This window comes from Microplitis demolitor, chromosome 5 (genome assembly GCF_026212275.2).
Source record: "Microplitis demolitor isolate Queensland-Clemson2020A chromosome 5, iyMicDemo2.1a, whole genome shotgun sequence".
Lineage (NCBI taxonomy): Eukaryota > Metazoa > Arthropoda > Insecta > Hymenoptera > Braconidae > Microplitis > Microplitis demolitor.
The window spans coordinates 6,956,831-6,976,298 of NC_068549.1; the positions used below are offsets into that span (position 1 = coordinate 6,956,831).

Consider the following 19,468-nt stretch of genomic DNA (forward strand, 5'->3'; position numbering starts at 1 on the left):
ATTTGATCAATTTTATTTAATATGCAGAGATTTGTTTTTCGCCTTTTTTAGGGGATTCCCCATTTTGCCCGCCAAAGTGAAATTTTTTTTGTTTTAACGGCAACTGAAATTTTTGTTTATTAACTTCGCATATCATTCAAAACAAAAAGATTTAGCGTATTTGAGTCCTCGAAACTATAGTATTTCCTTAAGTGCCCCACTTTGCCCCCCCCTTCCCCTATTTATAATATTCCGAAAAAAACAAGATCAGCGTATCTCGTGCTGAGCTCAGATTTCTTCGATTCCAAAAATGATTAAATAAAATTTTTTAATTTTTACACCAAAAATATGTTAGATTTAAAATTTCCAATAGCATAATTTTGTTAGAAGAAAATACAATATTTGCAAAGGATTTTTTTTTTATTAGTGTATAAAGTTGTGACGAAATTTGATTTAATCAATTAAATTTATGTCGATATATATTAATATTATGCAGTAGAAATAATTTAAATTAATAATACTCATAATTTATAATTTGTTGAATCGTTGAGATAAAGCTTTTGTTTCAATTTATAAAAAGTCAGAAAATTCTATATATGTCTCTCGTTTTATCAGCTTCTGTTTTTGGCATGAAATACCATTTATTCAGGAAATTTTTAAAGGGAACTTTTATTTTTATTTTTAAATAGAAATAATTCGTATAAACAACGGAAACTTTTCGAAAATTATAACCCCGTAATTTTGAAATTTCAGACAGTTTTGAACTTTTTTAAAATCTCAATAGTAAAAATAATATTGGAATAAATGAAATAGAACTAGATAGAAAAATAAAAAATTTAACACAACGTTTCTTAAAAATATATTTATGCTAATCGGTATGAAAGTTGAAAATTTTTTATTTTATAGAACTTGTTTTGAGTAAGAATTAATTACATTAAAAAATGACAGAAATAATCAAAATGTTAGATTTTCTCGAACTTTTATGCTGTCACTAGTAGCAGGAAAATCCGAAAAATATTTAAAATTTTTAGAACTTTTTTCGAAATAAAAATAGTCAAATAAAAAAAACCGTTCAAAAAGCACCCTCAGCGCTTTTGCGCTTAAGGTGTGCAATTAAATTTACGTCGCAGAAATCGTTGGAATTTTTGATGCTTCAGAAAATTTTTGATTGTTCTCATCAATATGAAAGTTTGAATTTATCTCAAATTTCAAAGTTCTGGCTGAACTTTTTTTTTACATACACACACACACACATATATATATATATATATATATATATATATATATATAATACTTGTCATATATAGTTGAACTATAAGGAAGATGTCTACTAAAAGAAGTAAACATATTTATATATATATGTATGTATGTAAATACCTCATCGTTCTTGGAGTTAACGAATAGCGTTAAATAAAATCAAACACTAAAAACTAAAGTTTACTTTAGTACTAATAAAACAGTACACTTACCCATTACCTTCACATACTTCAATGTATTCTCCATCGTGAGCTGGTAAAAGCAAATGAAAGGCATTGAAATCAGGCGCTCTTTGATGGATATATGTTAGGTCACTGTATAGTCAGTATATATATATATATATATATATATATATATATATATATATAAATTGTGCATACATGAAATGTAATGAACACGAGAGTTAACTGACGCATATGCATTTTATTAATTTATAAATCAGAAAACGAAAGCGCACAAGTCATTTATGTGAGGACTAATGTATTATATAAAAATATATAAGGATAAAATGAGAGAGAGGATAAAATAAACGAGATAACGTATGAGAAACCATGGACGCGGGTCCATAACAAATTGTGCTACAACTCTTCCCTTCCTCTCGTTTCTTATTAGTATGGTTCCGTTCTATATATATTTCATATTCTCAGCTAGAATATCTATAGTTTATTATTTTTAAATTTTTTTTCAACCATTTAAATTTATCTTATTTTTAAAAAATTTATTCTTTTGTTTTATCTCTTTTCCTTTTGATTTTATTTATTATTTTTTTTTTAACTCAAGAAAAAATTCATCAGCTTTACTGTACATAAACTCTGAACTCTAGTCTCAATTTTTTTTTTTATCTTTATCCTTATAGCTTTATTTCAATTTTATTTTAGTCTGTTTTGTTTTTACGTCTGGACTTACGAGTCTACTAGGATATTTCTTGCTTGTATATACTACTACCCAAAGCCTTCTTCTATTAACGATTTATTTTTACGGTCAGCCAATATATGTAAGGTAGAAAAAAATTTTTCGCATATGAAATCCAACGAGAGAATAAAATAAAATAAAAAGCTTAAAATAATGCAGTTAATATATGTGAATAAGATGAGAGAAAGAACAAGAAGAGATGAAAAAAAAGCGAAAAAATAATGGAAAGGAATGATGGGTATAAAAAATAAAAAAATTTTTAGAAGTCACTGAATTTACTGTGGGAATGGGAGTAACTAATTGCTATAATTAATTAAATAATTCCTGTAATTAGACGAGTGAGGATGGAGTCGCAAACACAAAATATGCCTTCAGGATATATCTATATACACTTTCTACCGTAAAAAAATAAAAGCTTCTGATTATGCTTCTATATAATACATGTCATCAAATATCGTGCAAATACCTTTTCTCACCATTCATTTTTTTTATCACAAATTTTTTTGCAACTGATAATTATAGCTTTTTTACTGACATTAAGATAATTATGTACTGATTATTTTCAATAAAGTTTGTTTTAACTTCACTCTAATTTAAATCTAGAAGACGTTAAGGCAAAACAAGGCGTAAAAGTGAAGTTTAATATTTAGAAAGTAATTATGAATACAGTCGAGTCGCGTTATAAGTCCTCTTAGTGTCTCTCTCATATTAACGCAAGTCTGGTTAAAAGAAAAAGATACAAGCCGGACTTATAATGCGACTCGACTGTACCAATAAATTTTATTTATTTTTTATCAACTTTATATGGCGATGTATAAAGAGAGTCATACTTTAAATCAATCGAAATTTTTTTAATTATTGGCAATACTCTTGTTCACTTGGCGAGTCGTCGATTAAATTATTTAAAAAGTATGTATTTTTATGATAATGTTCCTAATTCTCTTTTAAAAGTTGTTAAAATAGAAAAGATCGATTTTTTTGGAAAAACAATGGAATTTGAGTCACCTAAAAATTATTATGCTCTACTATAATTATTGTTGTGAGTCTCTACATGGAGAAAAAAATAAAGTAATTTTTACTAAACTTGAAAAAAAAATTACAATCCGAGAAGTAATCTTGAAATGTTCAAAAAAATCAAAACTTGTACAAAACTCAAAGTAAAAATTACAACATATTATTTTGAATAATAATTTCTGTTGATTATAAAAATTACTGCATCTAAAATAAAATTTACTAGCGACAAATAAAAATTATAATGTACCAATAATTTTGACTATTGTACTTAGTAAATATTAGTTAACGCGCTTTGTGAAAGATGTATTCTAGCGAGTAATTTTTACAATCTCAAATAGTAATTTTATCTCCCGAAGTAGCAATTTGTCTTACCGACATTCTAAAATGTACAGTAACCTACGTAGAATTACATTGGAGATGTAATATTTATCAATTACGAAAAAAAAACTGCGACTGATGTACTAACTTTTAATAATTCTAATAACAATTCCTACACTGTGAAAAATTTCCAACAAATTTTACTATGGCCGTATTGTAACACCGGACCATAAAAAAACTGGTACAAAATTTACTAGTATCCCATAGTAAATGGTATGCGCAGACGACACAATTGGGACCTATGCGCATACGTTTACTATGGGACACTTGTAAATTTTGTATCAGTTTTCTTATGGTCCGGGGTTACAATGCACCCATAGTAAAATTTAATGGGAATTTTTCACAGTGTACTTTTTGTAACATTGAACTAATTTTATATGAATAAGTAAATATTTATTTTTTCCAAGCGAAAATTTAACGAAGTTGTACTGTAATTATTATGATAAGTGAAAATTACAATCTCGATAGTAATAATTGAAATAAAAAATTAATTATTTTACAAATCATCGTAATTTTTTTTATGGATTGTAATTTTTTATTAGAGGTATAGCAAATTCTTCATTGTGATTGTAATTATTATTTAATTTTAAACTGCATTTTTTCCGTGTAAAAATTTTTCGGTGACTTAACTTCCTGTTTCAAGTTTATTGACATCATAATAAAAATTCGTGGATTTTTTATGCCCATTTTTCTCCGCATGGGCGGTAATAGTGTATTGTGTGACAAGGGATGAAATAAAACGATTTCAGACTAGAGTGAAGACTTCAATTTCAAGACTCAGCGTCAGCAGTCAGTAAGAAACAAGTTAATTTCAAGCTGATGATGCGGAGAACTGTTAGAGAATAAGAAATATGTGATTAACAGTCACTTATTAATTAGTAAATAAGACAAAACAATTATTTAAATAATTAGAAATCTAAAATTTATGAGTATTTTGTCTTGATATCCCGTTTTTTATAAGTTATACGTACAGCAAATATTTCTATTAATAGATTTATTTAAAATATAATTTATTATTGATATTATCAATAAACATCATTATTAATAAGCGAAAATCGTTGATAAATAAATTAATATATTGGTTTGTCCATACTGCGTTTTTTTTAAATAAAAAAAAATATGATTCCAATATAATAAGAAAAATCCACAAAGCTATATAGTAATAAGTAATAAATTAACACGCGACTAACAGAAGTTTATATGCATATGTATATATACATGCATAAATGCAATAAATGATTTATTATACATACTTTTATTTTATAAAATGATGTATAGTGTATTAAATATATATTTTTATTTATTATTACAGGAGATATGGAACAAAGTGTAGTGGATGTCATCAAGGTATAAGCCCCCAAGATCTTGTAAGAAAGGCAAGAGATAAAGTTTTTCATCTAAACTGCTTCACCTGCCTTGTTTGTCGAAAGCAGCTGAGCACTGGCGAGGAGCTCTATGTCCTGGACGACAACAAGTTTGTCTGCAAGCAAGACTACTTGTCGGGAAAGCCCCTGCCGGACGCCCGTCACGCTCATAGTCATCATGGTAAGTCATCCGTTGGCGTATCCACGTGGAAACGAAATGCCAAGGAGTCACTCTCCAACCGCGGGATTAGGAAACGCTCCAACGAGTTGTTTGATTTTTTACATTATTTTTTTTTTCTTGATATCTTTTTTCTTTGTTCCGCGTTATGTGATTTACATATTGTAAGACTTTAACGTTTAGTCACTTGTAATTTATAAATTACATAAAACTCATACTTTTCATACCTCTCTATATTTATCATAAATTGATAATAAAATAAAAATTGTATTTTTTAAATGTAAAATTTTATTTTTATTGATGATATTTTATAAATTTTTTTATTGAACAAAATAAATTCAGCATTTCACGGGATGACGCGCATGAAACTAGGGGTTGACGGGTGCGGTTGTTATTCTCTATTTTTTTAGTGAATTCTTTAGAGCAGAATAATATATAGAACCAGGCGTTGATGTCAGGCAAGCTGTGAAAATACACGGGCATATCGTTGGCCAGTGGTGCATCAACATGTCATACAGCTTAGAGGATAATAAGACGCATTAAAGTGCACAAGATCACATTTTGTTCTCACTTTATGTTTATATTTTATATTATTCTTTTGGGAGAAAATATATCAAGAAATACAGTAGAGCAAAAAGGAGATAGACACTCTTTGGGATTTATAATATATGTATATAAGAATTATAGGTAAGGGCGTGTGAATATAAAAGTGTAGAATACTTGCAACGACTCTCTCGTTTACGTTATTTTATTTCACCGTCTTGGTTTGATCTCGGTGATTTCGAGAGGTTTTGTAACTGTGAGACGAATACAAGGGTCGTTATGTTACACAGCGGGTTCTCTTTTGTCGCATGCCGACAGTCGACCACAAGCGACCACAAGCAACTCGCTCGTTCTAGAAACGCCCAAGTAAAGACGTCGGCCCATAACTAAATCAAAAGTATAGTCATTATTTTTTCCACGAGTTTTCTATGAATCGCCATAATCCATTTTTCATTTTTACTCGTATCGTATCGAGCACACTTTTACGTTAAGTTACTTTTTGTTTTTTATTTTATTTCTTTTAAACCGTTAGTTAAAATATATATTCTTTACTACATTTACAAGATCATAATGTTTAATGATAGTTTTTTAAAATGAACAATAAAAAATATGGTAAAACTTTTTAGTTAATTCAACACTTTTGTCGATGATTCGTAAAAGAATCGCCGATTTTGCCGGCAGGTGGTGACTCCCTGATGGGCTCGGGCTCGGAAGATGAGGACGAAGATGGAAGTAATCACATTCATCATCATGAAGGAATTGGTGGATCACATCTTGGACCACATAGTTTAGGTCCCGGTAGTACGGGTGACCAAAGTGTTGGGCATGTCAGTGACCTACCTCTTGGAAGTGACTCTTGCAAACAAGAAGACTCTGAAGATCAGGGTAAGTGTTAATGAATAATTTTATTTTTTTATTTATTTATTAACTTATTTACAAACAATTATTAGAAAAAACACCGATATTTTTATTTTCGATAATGACTAAATGTATGAGTATTTTCATACCGAAGAAAATTGCTTTGTTTTTATTGAACAGTTGATAATATTTTTAAGTAATGGTAATAAGACGTTAATAAAGAGTTCACATGTTTTAGAGGTGTGCGAATACTCGAAGATTCGAAAAATCCGAACAGTTCGAAATATTCGAATAGTTTGAACTTTTTTAAATCTCACGTTCGTTGAGTTTATGATCATATGGACTATTTTCAGGTACAAATATAAATAATATAATAGTTTATCAATTTAATACAGCCATAGATACTAAATTTTTCAGAAGCAATAATATTATTTACTGAAGATTCGGGGGAATTTCTAACTATTATTCGAACCTTCGAACTATTCGAAGCTTTGAAATATTTGAATCTTTCGAATTATTCGAAACTTCGAACTATTCGATATTCGAATCGAATTTAGCTATTCCATTCGATTCAACTCGAACAAGATTCGCACATCCCTAATATGTTTTTATAGATAGTTCGTCTGGCCCTTGCATATTAGTTGTAATTTTCATTAGCGTATTTGAATTTATGTCAACCTAATTATATTCTTTAATCTATAATTAACAACATATTTTACTCCCGGGTCGAAAAATTTTATCTGCTTGCAGTTTGATTGATCTATTCTTGAACTCATTGATATATTTTTTTCGAATTTTTAGTCTGCTCTGTAAAAAAAAAAATAATTTCATTTTAAAAAGACAAAACAAGTCTTGATCCGGGACTTTGAAAAGTTTTAATTATAAAAATCAGAAAAAACGAGACTCGGCTAAATGCACTTGAAATATTTATATATTTATTTATGATCTTCATAAAAATTTTTTTTAATCTATGCAGAAATAGATCTGACTTTGACCTAGAACTGATTAAAGACTAACAAAATCTCTGAATATGGACCAGTACGGATAAAACTCGACTAAATTTTACGGACAGATTGTAATAAATAACGAATCAAATTATTTATATTTGAAAGTGGTTTCAATTATTACGTTAATTCAAAACAGATCATACTTTTCACCCGGTCCGTATACAAAAAAATCGTTCCAAAAAAAGTTCATAATAGTGAACTTCCAAACTTGAGACAATTTTTAATTGAATTAATTATTTTTGCTCGTGTTTTGGAATTTTTTACGAAAAAATAATTCGATTGAGAACTTTCTAGGTTTGAAAGACTAAAAAAAAAATACTTTAAACCCATAACTATGAACGGTTTTTGACTCATTAGAAGTGTTCAAGAATAACAGGAGGTTACAAATTTTTATTGCTATGACATGTTTTTTAAATTTCGGTGAAATTATCAAACTCTAAGTTCAGAATTGCCTCAAATTTGTAAGTCTAAAATCTAAAAAAATACAAAAATGAAATTTTATCACATTAATTATTCTTGAAATTAATAAGTAATTTTGGTATACGAAATACATAATAACTTTAGTAATAAAGAATTTAAAAGTATATTGTTGATCTATTGCTGCGTAAATTTGAAAACAAACGGCTGTATACAGACTGGAGTGTATCAAAAAGCGATTATAACCATCCGAGCATATAATATTTACAAAGTATATATCTTACGGGCGAACGACTTATTATCCACTTTTTCTAACCGGCTCTTTTATCCAAGGTATAGGGTAGAAAAAAAAATGCTGACAATGGTTTCCGCACTCTTTTTTTTTCTCTTAGTCGCTTTGTATATATTATATATATATATACGATAACTTTCTGCAGTATGGAGAGCATAGAATTGGGGGTTTTATAGTATATATAGTGTTTGGTAGGTGCTCTTCATCCGCTCCAAGTACTAGGGTATCTTGAAGGGGTGTCCTGTTGTACGATATGACACTGTCCAAACATTTTCTTTGTCCCGTGGTTAAGACCTCCCTGCAATCGGTCGATGTAAAAGATTATCGCGGTATGCCCTATAGCTTTTAACTCGCTCTCTTTGCAGTAATACTGCTGCAGGGGATATATGATACATGTCGACCCCTCTGATTTTTGTGCTGTCAATAATACGCGTCGATGGGTAACGGATACATATACATATATATATATAATGAAACAGAACATAACAGGGTGAAGGATGATAGACTATAAGACAGCAATAGGATAAGAGATCGAGTACCTGCTGATGTGGTTATTTATACACCTATATATATTTAAATAAGAATGAGATTAATTTGTCCTGCAATGATCATTTCTTTTTTTATGCTAATGTATGTTAGTTGGAGTTTATAAAGTTGTAGAAAAAAAATAAAAAATTTATGTTTTTGGTAAAAGTGATAGATTTCAAATAAAATGATCACACTGTTAATTCTTAAATATCTTTTTATACGTATTAAAATATAGGAGAGAGGGAGCAAAATGGCTGTCTTAAGGTTATGATAAACTTAGTATCGAACCGGCAAATTTTATTACAATCGAGTAAAAAATAGGTTTTCTGGGATTTATTTCATCACAAGTCTCGAAATTTAAAAAGGAGAGGTGTGATGGTTTCCTCAAAAAAATTTAAAAAAAAAAAAAAATTCTTAACGATTTAGTATTTTGTCGGGACCGAAAAATTCGTGTTTGCTGAGGTAAGTAGGATTTTTCCAAAAATAAAAATCTTTAAAAATATTCTCCTCATTGTAAAATTTCGATTTTTAAATATTTGTTGCTAATTAAAATTTTTTTTATTTATTATTAATAATTATTTTGCTTCTGACATAAAAAAAATACATGAAAATAAAATTTAAAAAATTTTTATCATGAGTCCAACTTGCTCCGATGTAATTTGCTCTTATGAATCATTGAGTCCCTAACCCATATAAAAATCTTTTTCAATTCTTGAGCGAGTCTGCTCCCAAGATCGATAGGTTTCAGTGTCTTCTATGCATTTGTCTTGCTGTAGATACTTGTGACCAGATTTAAATTGCAAGCCTAGTGCAAGCCTTACTCAAGAAATTCGTGTCAGATTATCTCAATTCTGGAGAAAGACTATAGTTGAAAATAGTTGCGCATGGCTTGCTCAAGATCTGCTCAAGGCTCTAAATTGATCTTGAGCCTTGAGCAGATCTTGAGCAAGCCATGCGTAAGTACCTACTGTAAGTTATACTGGTGCAAGAAATGCGTCGGACACTTTTCCATTGAGCCGTGTTTAAGATATCTTCAATATTCTTGCGTACGATACCATGAACAAGACATACACAAATCTTCAAGACATAGATTTTTTAATACACGATTTTGCGAAAGACACATACGTAGAAAAAGACACTAGCAGCTAGGAATCTTGCTCAAGATACTTACTCCAGAATCTTGCTCAAACACGTGACTAGGGAATAAACATGAAACTGACAAAAAACAATTTTTTTTCGATACTTTTTCGGAGGGCTATTTTGAAAAAGGGGGCCGTCATGCCTCCTTCTCTATAACTTGTTCTCTAACAAAAAACAAGGATCGTCATGGTCATCTTGATCGATGATCAAATAGTTAATCAATTTTTTTAGTTGTATACAATAACACATACTATGGTTTCAACAACTTCTAATATCATGGGTTTGGCATAAAAAATACTTATACAACTTTATTAATGAGTTGTTTATGTTTTCATTTGCCCTTCATATTAGTATAGTTATAGTCCCGTATGAAAAAACAATATATGGTTAAAATATTTAAAATCATAAATGTTCGCAACAAAAAATTATATGATATATTATATTGTATATTATAAAAAATCATATAGAGATTTTCGCCGATTTAATATAGAATTATATACAGTAGTAAATACATGTATTCCATATATGTAACTTATATGTTTTTTATATGAAGCTATATATACATTTACATTTACCTTATAATATATTGTATTGATATATTTCCTTTTATATTCAAAAAATATAAAATTTTTATATGAAATTAAATATATGGTAGCATATAAGTTATATTATATATGGCATCATATATTTTCTTTGTTATATTTAAGCATGTATTTTATTCGGTGTATGTGTATGTATATGGGTATATTGTATATTCGCTTCAAATTAACTAATTTTGAGAATTTCATCTGCAATTTAAAGAGTATATTAAAATTTAGATCTAATTTAATTGGAGTGGGTCATACGAATAAGAAACTTTTTTTTTCCATACACAATATAAATATATGTTTTTATATATGATCAGAATGTATTTTTCGTATATGATAGAAATATATATTTTTCTGTATTATAAAAATATAGTTTTTGTATATGACAAGAATATATATTTTCATATATGATGAAAATATATTTTTTGTATATGATTGACATATATATTTTATATATGCTAAACATATACGGACTCGTATATGATGAATATTATATTTTATAATATAAAAAAAAATATATCAGAAAATATAGTTAAATTCACCACATATATTTTCTGATATTTATCATATATTTTGACCATATATGTTATTTTTATACGGGGTGAAACCATAAATATTCTACCCACTCTCTTAATTTGAATCAATGGAATTCCACTGGTTCGCCAGTGAAACCTCACTAGTTTACTATTAAAACTCACTGATTCGACCAGTTGTCTTGGCGGCCATTTAATCCCACTGGTTACTCAGTGAACTTTATTGATAAACCAGTGAATTTTAATAGCAGACGTAGTCACTGATTCAATAGTGAGCTGATATAATTTTCATCATAACCCAACTTATACATATAGAGCATGATTATTTAAATAAAATAAATATATTAAAAACATATTTAGGCAAATTTACTTTATTCAACTTCTATTACATCAACTGTATTAAAATTATTCAAAGTAATATGGAAGAAGGAAACTGCACTTCGAGCTTTCTTCGAAATTTTACAAATATAATGGTCGATTAAATTATAAAAATTATCAAGACTTGGAGTATAGCTTAAATTAAAATCATAATAAAATTTATGTAAAATAGAAAATGCAATGATAGGGTCACATTTTGGCTTGACATCTATTAATTAATTCAATTGTCATTAACAAATAAACATCAGATTATGTTGGCTTGGTATCATAAGTCGCTATTGTTAACGAACACTCGAGGTACTTAAATTTCGCACTGGTTTGAATCAGTGAACCCAATAATCACTGATTAACCAGTGACTTTTTTACTGAACTAGTGGATTTCTCACTCTCAAATTAAGAGAGCAGCTATTCTCATTCAGTCAATGAATTTAAATAATATAATTTAATCGGATAATCTTGCAGCAATCAAAAATCAAACTTACATTTTTCATATTAAAAATAATCATTTCAAAGACTGTTATTAAATCTTTAAATTAAATTTAAAAACAGGTTCCTTAGACGGTGATCCTGAAACTAGAGATAGCCAAACAGAAAACAAAAGTCCTGATGGTGGTGCCGGTGGTGGAAGCGGTGATGGTGGCGCTGGATCAAAGCGACGGGGGCCAAGAACTACAATAAAAGCTAAACAATTAGAAATATTAAAAACGGCGTTTTCGGCAACGCCTAAACCGACGCGGCATATTAGGGAACAACTTGCGAAAGAGACTGGTCTACCTATGCGAGTTATACAGGTATTTTTTACTCAATAATATGTGTGATAGTAAGATATTTTTGTTTAGCTTATTGATCATCTAATTGTTAATTAATAATTGGCAGGTATGGTTTCAAAATAAAAGGAGTAAAGAGCGAAGGTTAAAACAACTTACGACGATGGGAAGAAGTCCGTTCTTCAATGGCTCTAGAAAAATGCGGGGTTTCCCATTAAATCTTAATCATGGAGCGCTAGGTGGTGACGATGGTCCGCCTCCTGGATTTCCATATTTTCCTACTGATAAATTTGAATTTGGCTATGGTGCTCCTGTTCCATTTCATCATGAATTCTTTGGTGCACATGGACCTCCTCATCCGCATGGGCCACCGTTCGCTGGTCCAGGTAATCCGAGTGAGTTGAAGAATCAATTGAACCATCATTTTTAATAGATTTTCTCAAAATTAAATATTCGTTTTTTTTTTTTTTTTAATTGTTTTGTTTGCTTACTTTAATTGCAATTACGTTTTATTGGGAAAATAAATTTTGAGTTCAGAAATAGCAGAGTATTCGGAGATGGAAACATGGTACGATGTTGTCTGATCAGTTCCCAACCTGTTTGTGACAGGTCTCGACCCTGCTAGTATAGGAGGGATGGCGGCAGCGGCTGTTGCGGGGGAGTATCCACCACCAGGCGCCGCAGGAGGCCCCCCGGAATTTCTCACGGGACCTCCGGGCCAAGGACCTCAACCACCGACGGGCGGCAGTCCCGGAGAGTTCCTAGCACCTACAGGTAGGCCCATGATTAAAGATTAAACAGTCAATATTTCGTTTCTATTTCATTTTTGCCTTCACATAAAAGCTCATTAGACATGCCACTAAAAGTTTTGTAACTGTTTTTTTTTTTTTAAGGTACATATATTTTAAATTATAATCTATGTAATAGAACTTTAGAAGTTAAATTTCACTGCAATGATTTTTAAAAATTAATAATTAAATTATACAAATTTTTTATTGTTTTTATATATAGATTTTTGTTTACACTTTCTACACCAAATACGAATTGATTTCTTTGTAAATTTCCTAACTCCGAGTGATGGAGTGAATTCGACTGTAAATAAAATATGTATTCACTTCGAATTTACTCTCAATTTTTTTCAGTGAACTACAATATGTGTAGATTTATGACATCTTTCGAATTACTATACATTTTGCATGGGCCCTGTTAAAACATCAGGAGAGGACGGGGCATAGTGGGCCCCTCAAAATTTTTTACAAGTCGATAAATTCGGCCGGATAATAAGCTTATCGAAATTTCTCATGCAATTAGGGCTAAAATAGACCACCAAAACTGTTCATTAAACTTAATTTATCAAGAAAGTTAAAGATAATAAAATTACGTTTTAAAATTATATCGCAGCAGGCTATTAAAATGATTTTTTATGTTATCAAAATACAATTATTTTATAGTTATTTACAAATATCACACGTGTAGCTTCGCAAAACTTTGTTATGAACACCAGCACATTGATCATGGGTTCAATTTTTACATTGGCCACATTGAATCCATGGCTCTGAAGATTTCGAGTGCACTTTGCCACAAGGAATACAAGCCGTATCGTCCACCGATTGTTTAGATTTGCTTTTTCCTCTTCCCCTTTCTTTGATTGTTGTCTTCTCCGTCGTTTTAATCGCCGTCTTAATATCAAATACAAAATTTTTTCGAGCGCCCACTTTGATTCTAATTTTCGATTTTTCAATTTTAATGGACGCAGCATAATAAAGTGAAAATAAGTATCAAAGGGTCTCAAAAGAAGTAAATGCGTAAAAAAAAATTGATGATAATATAATTATTTTCCTTAAGGGACTCACTTTGCCCCCCTCTTCCCTATCTATGTTATAAAATCTAACGAAAAATTTTCAATTAATTGAATTTTTTTTTAATTCGACGATAAAAATATGAAAAAATCATTTTTTTATAATTTTCGGCTGGTCCATCTTGCCTCAGGTGTCATGCGTATGGCTAAAAATGCGCAAATATATCGGATTTATAGTAATTAGGTTCTTATTACAATTAAAGGTAATCGTTAAGATTCAGATGCAAACATAAATCTTAAAATTAAAAATCTAAAAAAAACTTTTTATTCATAAACAACTTGAAAACAATACGTGATCGATTAATCTTAAAATATAAATAGAACTGTTTCGATTATAATAACACTTACGATTTCTCAAAAGTCATTGTAAAGATGTTGTAAATCTGCTAATAAGAGAATAGAGTAAGACTTTTGTTTTCATACAATTTTATTATTAAAAATTTGCTTGGTTTGAATAAAATTCTTAGTGTACGGAGAGAAAATTATGGTAACAGTTACAATATATTATGGGAATGGTTCCCATACTGCATGGTAACCGGTTTTTTTCAAATGTTGATTATAGGAACAGCACCTATATATATTATGGTAATCATTCCTATAATTATGGGCATAATTACCATATGGTATCGGAATAGTTCCTATGAAATCATGGTAATCATTACCATGTAACTATGATAATGGTCACCATAAAATTATGGTAATAATTCCCATACATTATGGTAATCATTACGATAATATTATGGTAATGATTTCCATACATTATGGGAATGATTATCATAATATTATGGTAACCATTATTATAATATGATGGTTATGTTTACAATAATATTATAGGAATAGTTACCATAATATATAGGGCTTATTCCTATATACACTTAGGAACCATTACAATGTGGTTATAGGATCGATTACTATTTGCTTGTGGGAACTATTCCTATGAGTATGGTAATCATTACCATGATTCTTTCACATGCGATATGGGAACTGTTACCATAATGATAGGAATTGTTCCCATACTTATGGAAACTTTTCCCAGAAAGTATGGGTCTATGTCCCATAATCCCAAGTAATCATTACCATAACGGTATGGGGTGATATTTCATAAACCTACTAGGATCAGTTACCATAATTTTCTCTCCTTGTGAGTTACTCTAATGTGAAATACTTTTTATGATATTTATTAAATTATTGTAAAGTTAATTCTATTTAACGAACATGTTAAATATTGACTCGGGAAAAGAGTTTATTTTATACGACTTGGTAGATGAAGATAATTTTATAATAATATTTATCATTAATAACGTTCAATATATATATCATTTCCGGGGTAAAAAAAATTAATTGATTTTGTGTCTCTGCCGAAAACAAAAATTCTTCCTGCTTACACCGTACGCAAAGTGGTTTTTTAAAAATTCCGGAACTCCGAGTCATGAAGTGAATTCGGATTAAGATAAAATTCGTATACGCATATGTTTTACAGTGTTTAAGGTAAAAGAGACTTAGTACCCGATCAGGGAACTATTATCCGATCACTCATGCATTTGTATATCTATATTTACTAAATTTTACTAAATATAGATATACAAATACATGGAGTGATCAAGTACTCTAGTTCCCTGATCGAGTACTAAGTCTTTTACCTTATTTGAATTTTCCAAATTGATAAATTGAGGCACATTATCAATAAAACTTTTTTTTAATCATAGATAGGGGCAGGGGGGGGGAATGGGCCGCTTAAGAAAAAAATTTCCAAACCCTCAGTTTTTTCTACTTGTTTTACTTTTTTTACTCCCTTGCCAAGTATTTGACCTTAATTTGTTCTGTCCATTAAAAATAAAAAAATAAAAAATGTGGGGCAAAATGCCCCCCACCCTCAAAAAATTTTTATAAAGTGAGTTTTTTAGCTTGTTTCACTTTTTTTTCCTTCTGCTGAGTTTTTGGTGTTAATTTGCTGTGCCTATCAAAGTTTAAAAATACTAACAAGTTGGGTAAAACGGGCCCCAGACAAAACTCAATGTATGTTTCTCGCTTGTTGTATGCTTTGAAATTTATTGCTATGTATTTAGTATAAAAAAAAGTTGATAGTGAAGATTTAGACCTTAAAATAATTTAATTCAAAGTTTTTAATCCCTCGTTGTAACAACTAATAATTTCATTATACTTGATTACTTATATTTTAATTATTTTCGTTTATATAGAATAAATTATTTTTGAAAAAAATTATTGTTAGTAATGCTGTTGAACTCGTGACCTAGTTTGCCCTTATCATAATTCTTTAATCATTTCTGTTAAAAAAATTTTAGGAACCTGTTCGGCTAAAAAATATTTCGTAGGTTTTCAAAGTCTAGGCGGCCCATTTTGCTACCCCCCCCCCCCCCTTCCCTATTAATAAAAAAAGTGTTGATTTACCATTTAAAATTCTTAATACATTTTTATTAATGTGTGTCAAAAATTATTTTCGGTTTTATATAACGATTACAACATTATGTTTTCAGGCGGTGGCCAAGGTAATCCCGGAGGAGGTGGTAATTGTGGCGGTCCCGGCGGCGGAGGAGGCGGTGGCGGCGGGTTTCCTGAACAGCAACACCAGATGCAAAGCGAGGGCCTCGTCTGGTAGAACAAGTTTATGTTTAATTAATCTTATCCACAATCCATCCGGACTCGATTGTGAGCTATCGATTGTCAGCGAAATTATAATAGTATATTATCTAAATATTACAACACAATAGTATAAATAGAAACAACAATAATAAAAAATGATTTAATAAATTTGTAATATATAAGAGAATATACTAGTGACGAGATAACGATCGAGTCTGGTGGTAATAACTGACAATTTAATTCCAGTTATCGCAACAACAAAAATCGCAAAGCGATTTATATATATATTTATACATATATATACATTTTTTTTTTGTTTTGTAAAAACGATTATTACAAATTTAACTATTAGTTTTATTAATATAATTAGGAAGTTATTGTTTACATAAAAATGATATTATAATCACATTATTATGTTTATTATTATTATTTTTTTTATTATCATAATAATTATTATGATCATTATTATTATTATTACTATTATTGTGTACAAAATTTAAAAATTATCCTGTCATGTAATATTTTCTTGTTGATTATAATATTAAATGTTAATTATCGCATAAAATCCTGTAGATAAAAGCTTTTTTTACACGTGCAATAATGAATAACTGCACTTGGAAAACCAGATAAAAGAAAAAAGAGAAAATTTATACACAATTATACAAATACATATATAAATACAAATGTTTATATTTATATATAAACAAAATATAAATTGATATTTACGCTTGTTTATTTAAAATTTTAAATAACAAATTACACATCACCGCAGAAACAGATTAATCATGGATTATAATATTAATTAGTCAGGTAAAACTCAAGCTAAATTTATTTATTGAATATACATTTGAATAATTTTAATTAAAATTTTTTCAGTAACACGGAGATAAATATTAATATACACGCAGAGAAATTTATAATGAAAATCATCCAAAAATTTTAGGTAACGGAGGGAAAACTTGATATTCTTGGGGATTATACTACTTGTTTCAGTACTTTTTAATAAAATTTTATTAAAATATACTTTAATATATAACTACGTTTACTAATACCTCATGGTAAAATTTCTGACATAAAACATCTATTACTTTATATAAATTTTTAAAATGAGAAATGACTAAAAAAACTAGTTCCATCAGTAAATTCGTCCATTTAAATGTGAAAATTCCAACTTTTTTGAAACTTTGTACTACCCAACATGGTAATTTTATCAAAAATCTTTTAAATTCGAATTTGCTCGGAAATATTTAGCTCTTCTTGTTCATTCTGGTGCGCTGATAGGTTAGAATCAAGGGTGAGCAGTAGTAACCGAATTTTCGATTTTTACGTTTCTAATTACGTTTAGAATAATAACGTCACTCGAATGATGAAAATCTTCCGAAAAAGTTTGTCTTACACATTTTATCGGAAACTATATAAATTATTATAATAACAATTGATTAATAAATTAAAAAAAAAGTACAATTCAAAAATTCGGTTAGTACGGCACAGCCTTGATTACGTGACGTATTGAAACGTCAGCAAGTATCTCCGCGTAAAACATCCTGTGGATTTTCATTTGTATTATAAATATAGATATGTATTTGAATGCTGATATAATTTTCGATAAATTTGGTAGATGAACTGTTTTTATCAATGTTAACGGCTATTCATTTCAATGAATAAATTATTATTTATTTTACAAAATTAACATGCTTATATTTTGTTGTTTCTAAGTAATTGTATGTATGTTGAGCTACTGAATGCGCCTGACTCATTTTTTCAGCTTTCTTTGAATTATAATTTATTGCTTTTATTTTTTTTTTTTACGAATTTTTTACTGAACATTTTAATTTAGTATAATCAATTACGATGGAGCCACTAAAAATTTATAAAATGTAATTTAATCTAGTGCTTTATCAAAATTACAATGCACATTGTAAATTCTGTTCGGTGTCTTTGGAAAATTTCCATGTTATCGTTAATTTTTACCATAATTTTATACTGTTCTTATGCTACGATTACTATAGCAATTTTTTTATAAATTTTTTATAAAAAACATCACTAAATTTTCTGAGTATATTTAATCGTACTACAGCTTTTTTCTTCTAATACTTGAAAATGTACAGATAAGTATTAACAATTCGTAATGACAATAAAAAAAATATTTTGTTCGAGTTGTCATTAAAAAATTCCAACACTTTGGATATTTATTACACTTAATATTATACTTTTTTTAACATCAATATCATTAACTAAATATTTAAAGTAATCATTAATTGCACATTCGGTCCTTGATTAATCTGTTTCAACGGTACACTTATACAAAATTGTACTAATAGCCATAAATATAAATATAAATATAAAAATAAATGATAGAACGTTTAACGATAAAAACTGATAAAACGACTATCGATGTAAATATATATATGCTGATGAGAAAAAAAATGTATTGAAAGATCAAAAACAAATGTTTAAAAAAAATATAATGAAGTAAGGGAGAATAAATAAATAAAGATATATGAAAGAGTATATATTAAATAAAATACTTCTTGGGTCTAAGTGAGAAATGTACAGATATAGTATATATCATATTCATACTCTCGCTACTATGCATTACGGTTAAAAATATTATTATATATAATAAACCACCTCGTATTTCCGTAAATTTTTGCAGTTGTCTTGGACTATTTTATTCTTAACCTTTTTTTCTTACCATTTAAAAATATAAACTTTCAAAAATATTATTTTAGGTATTTCTACATCGGAAATTCGGGAGTGAATTTGAAGAGAATACGAATTTTATCTCAATCAGAATTCGCTTCGTCATTCGGCGTTTTGTAGTTGTTTAAAAAATGACTCCGCATCCGGAATAAATTGGAAGTTTTTTTTCAGCGG

At 28.9% G+C, this 19,468-nt stretch overlaps 1 protein-coding gene across 5 annotated transcripts in view; it reads left to right on the plus strand.

Moving 5' to 3' along the window:
* Positions 1-19,180, plus strand: part of LOC103569633 (LIM/homeobox protein Lhx5) — a 36,986-nt gene extending 17,806 nt beyond the window's left edge. The window contains exons 3-8 of one of the 5 annotated variants that reach the window (XM_053739086.1): positions 4,853-5,085; positions 6,286-6,510; positions 11,915-12,156; positions 12,242-12,527; positions 12,721-12,906; positions 16,486-19,180. In XM_053739086.1, the coding sequence (XP_053595061.1) occupies positions 4,853-5,085; positions 6,286-6,510; positions 11,915-12,156; positions 12,242-12,527; positions 12,721-12,906; positions 16,486-16,607 (1,294 nt within the window). In that variant the 3' untranslated portion in view covers positions 16,608-19,180. Of the gene's footprint in view, positions 1-4,852; positions 5,086-6,285; positions 6,511-11,914; positions 12,157-12,241; positions 12,528-12,669; positions 12,907-16,485 lie in introns of those variants that run through there. The other 4 variants (XM_008547004.3, XM_008547003.3, XM_008547006.3 and 1 more) reach the window with 4 other exon arrangements.
* Positions 19,181-19,468: the final 288 nt, after the last annotated feature.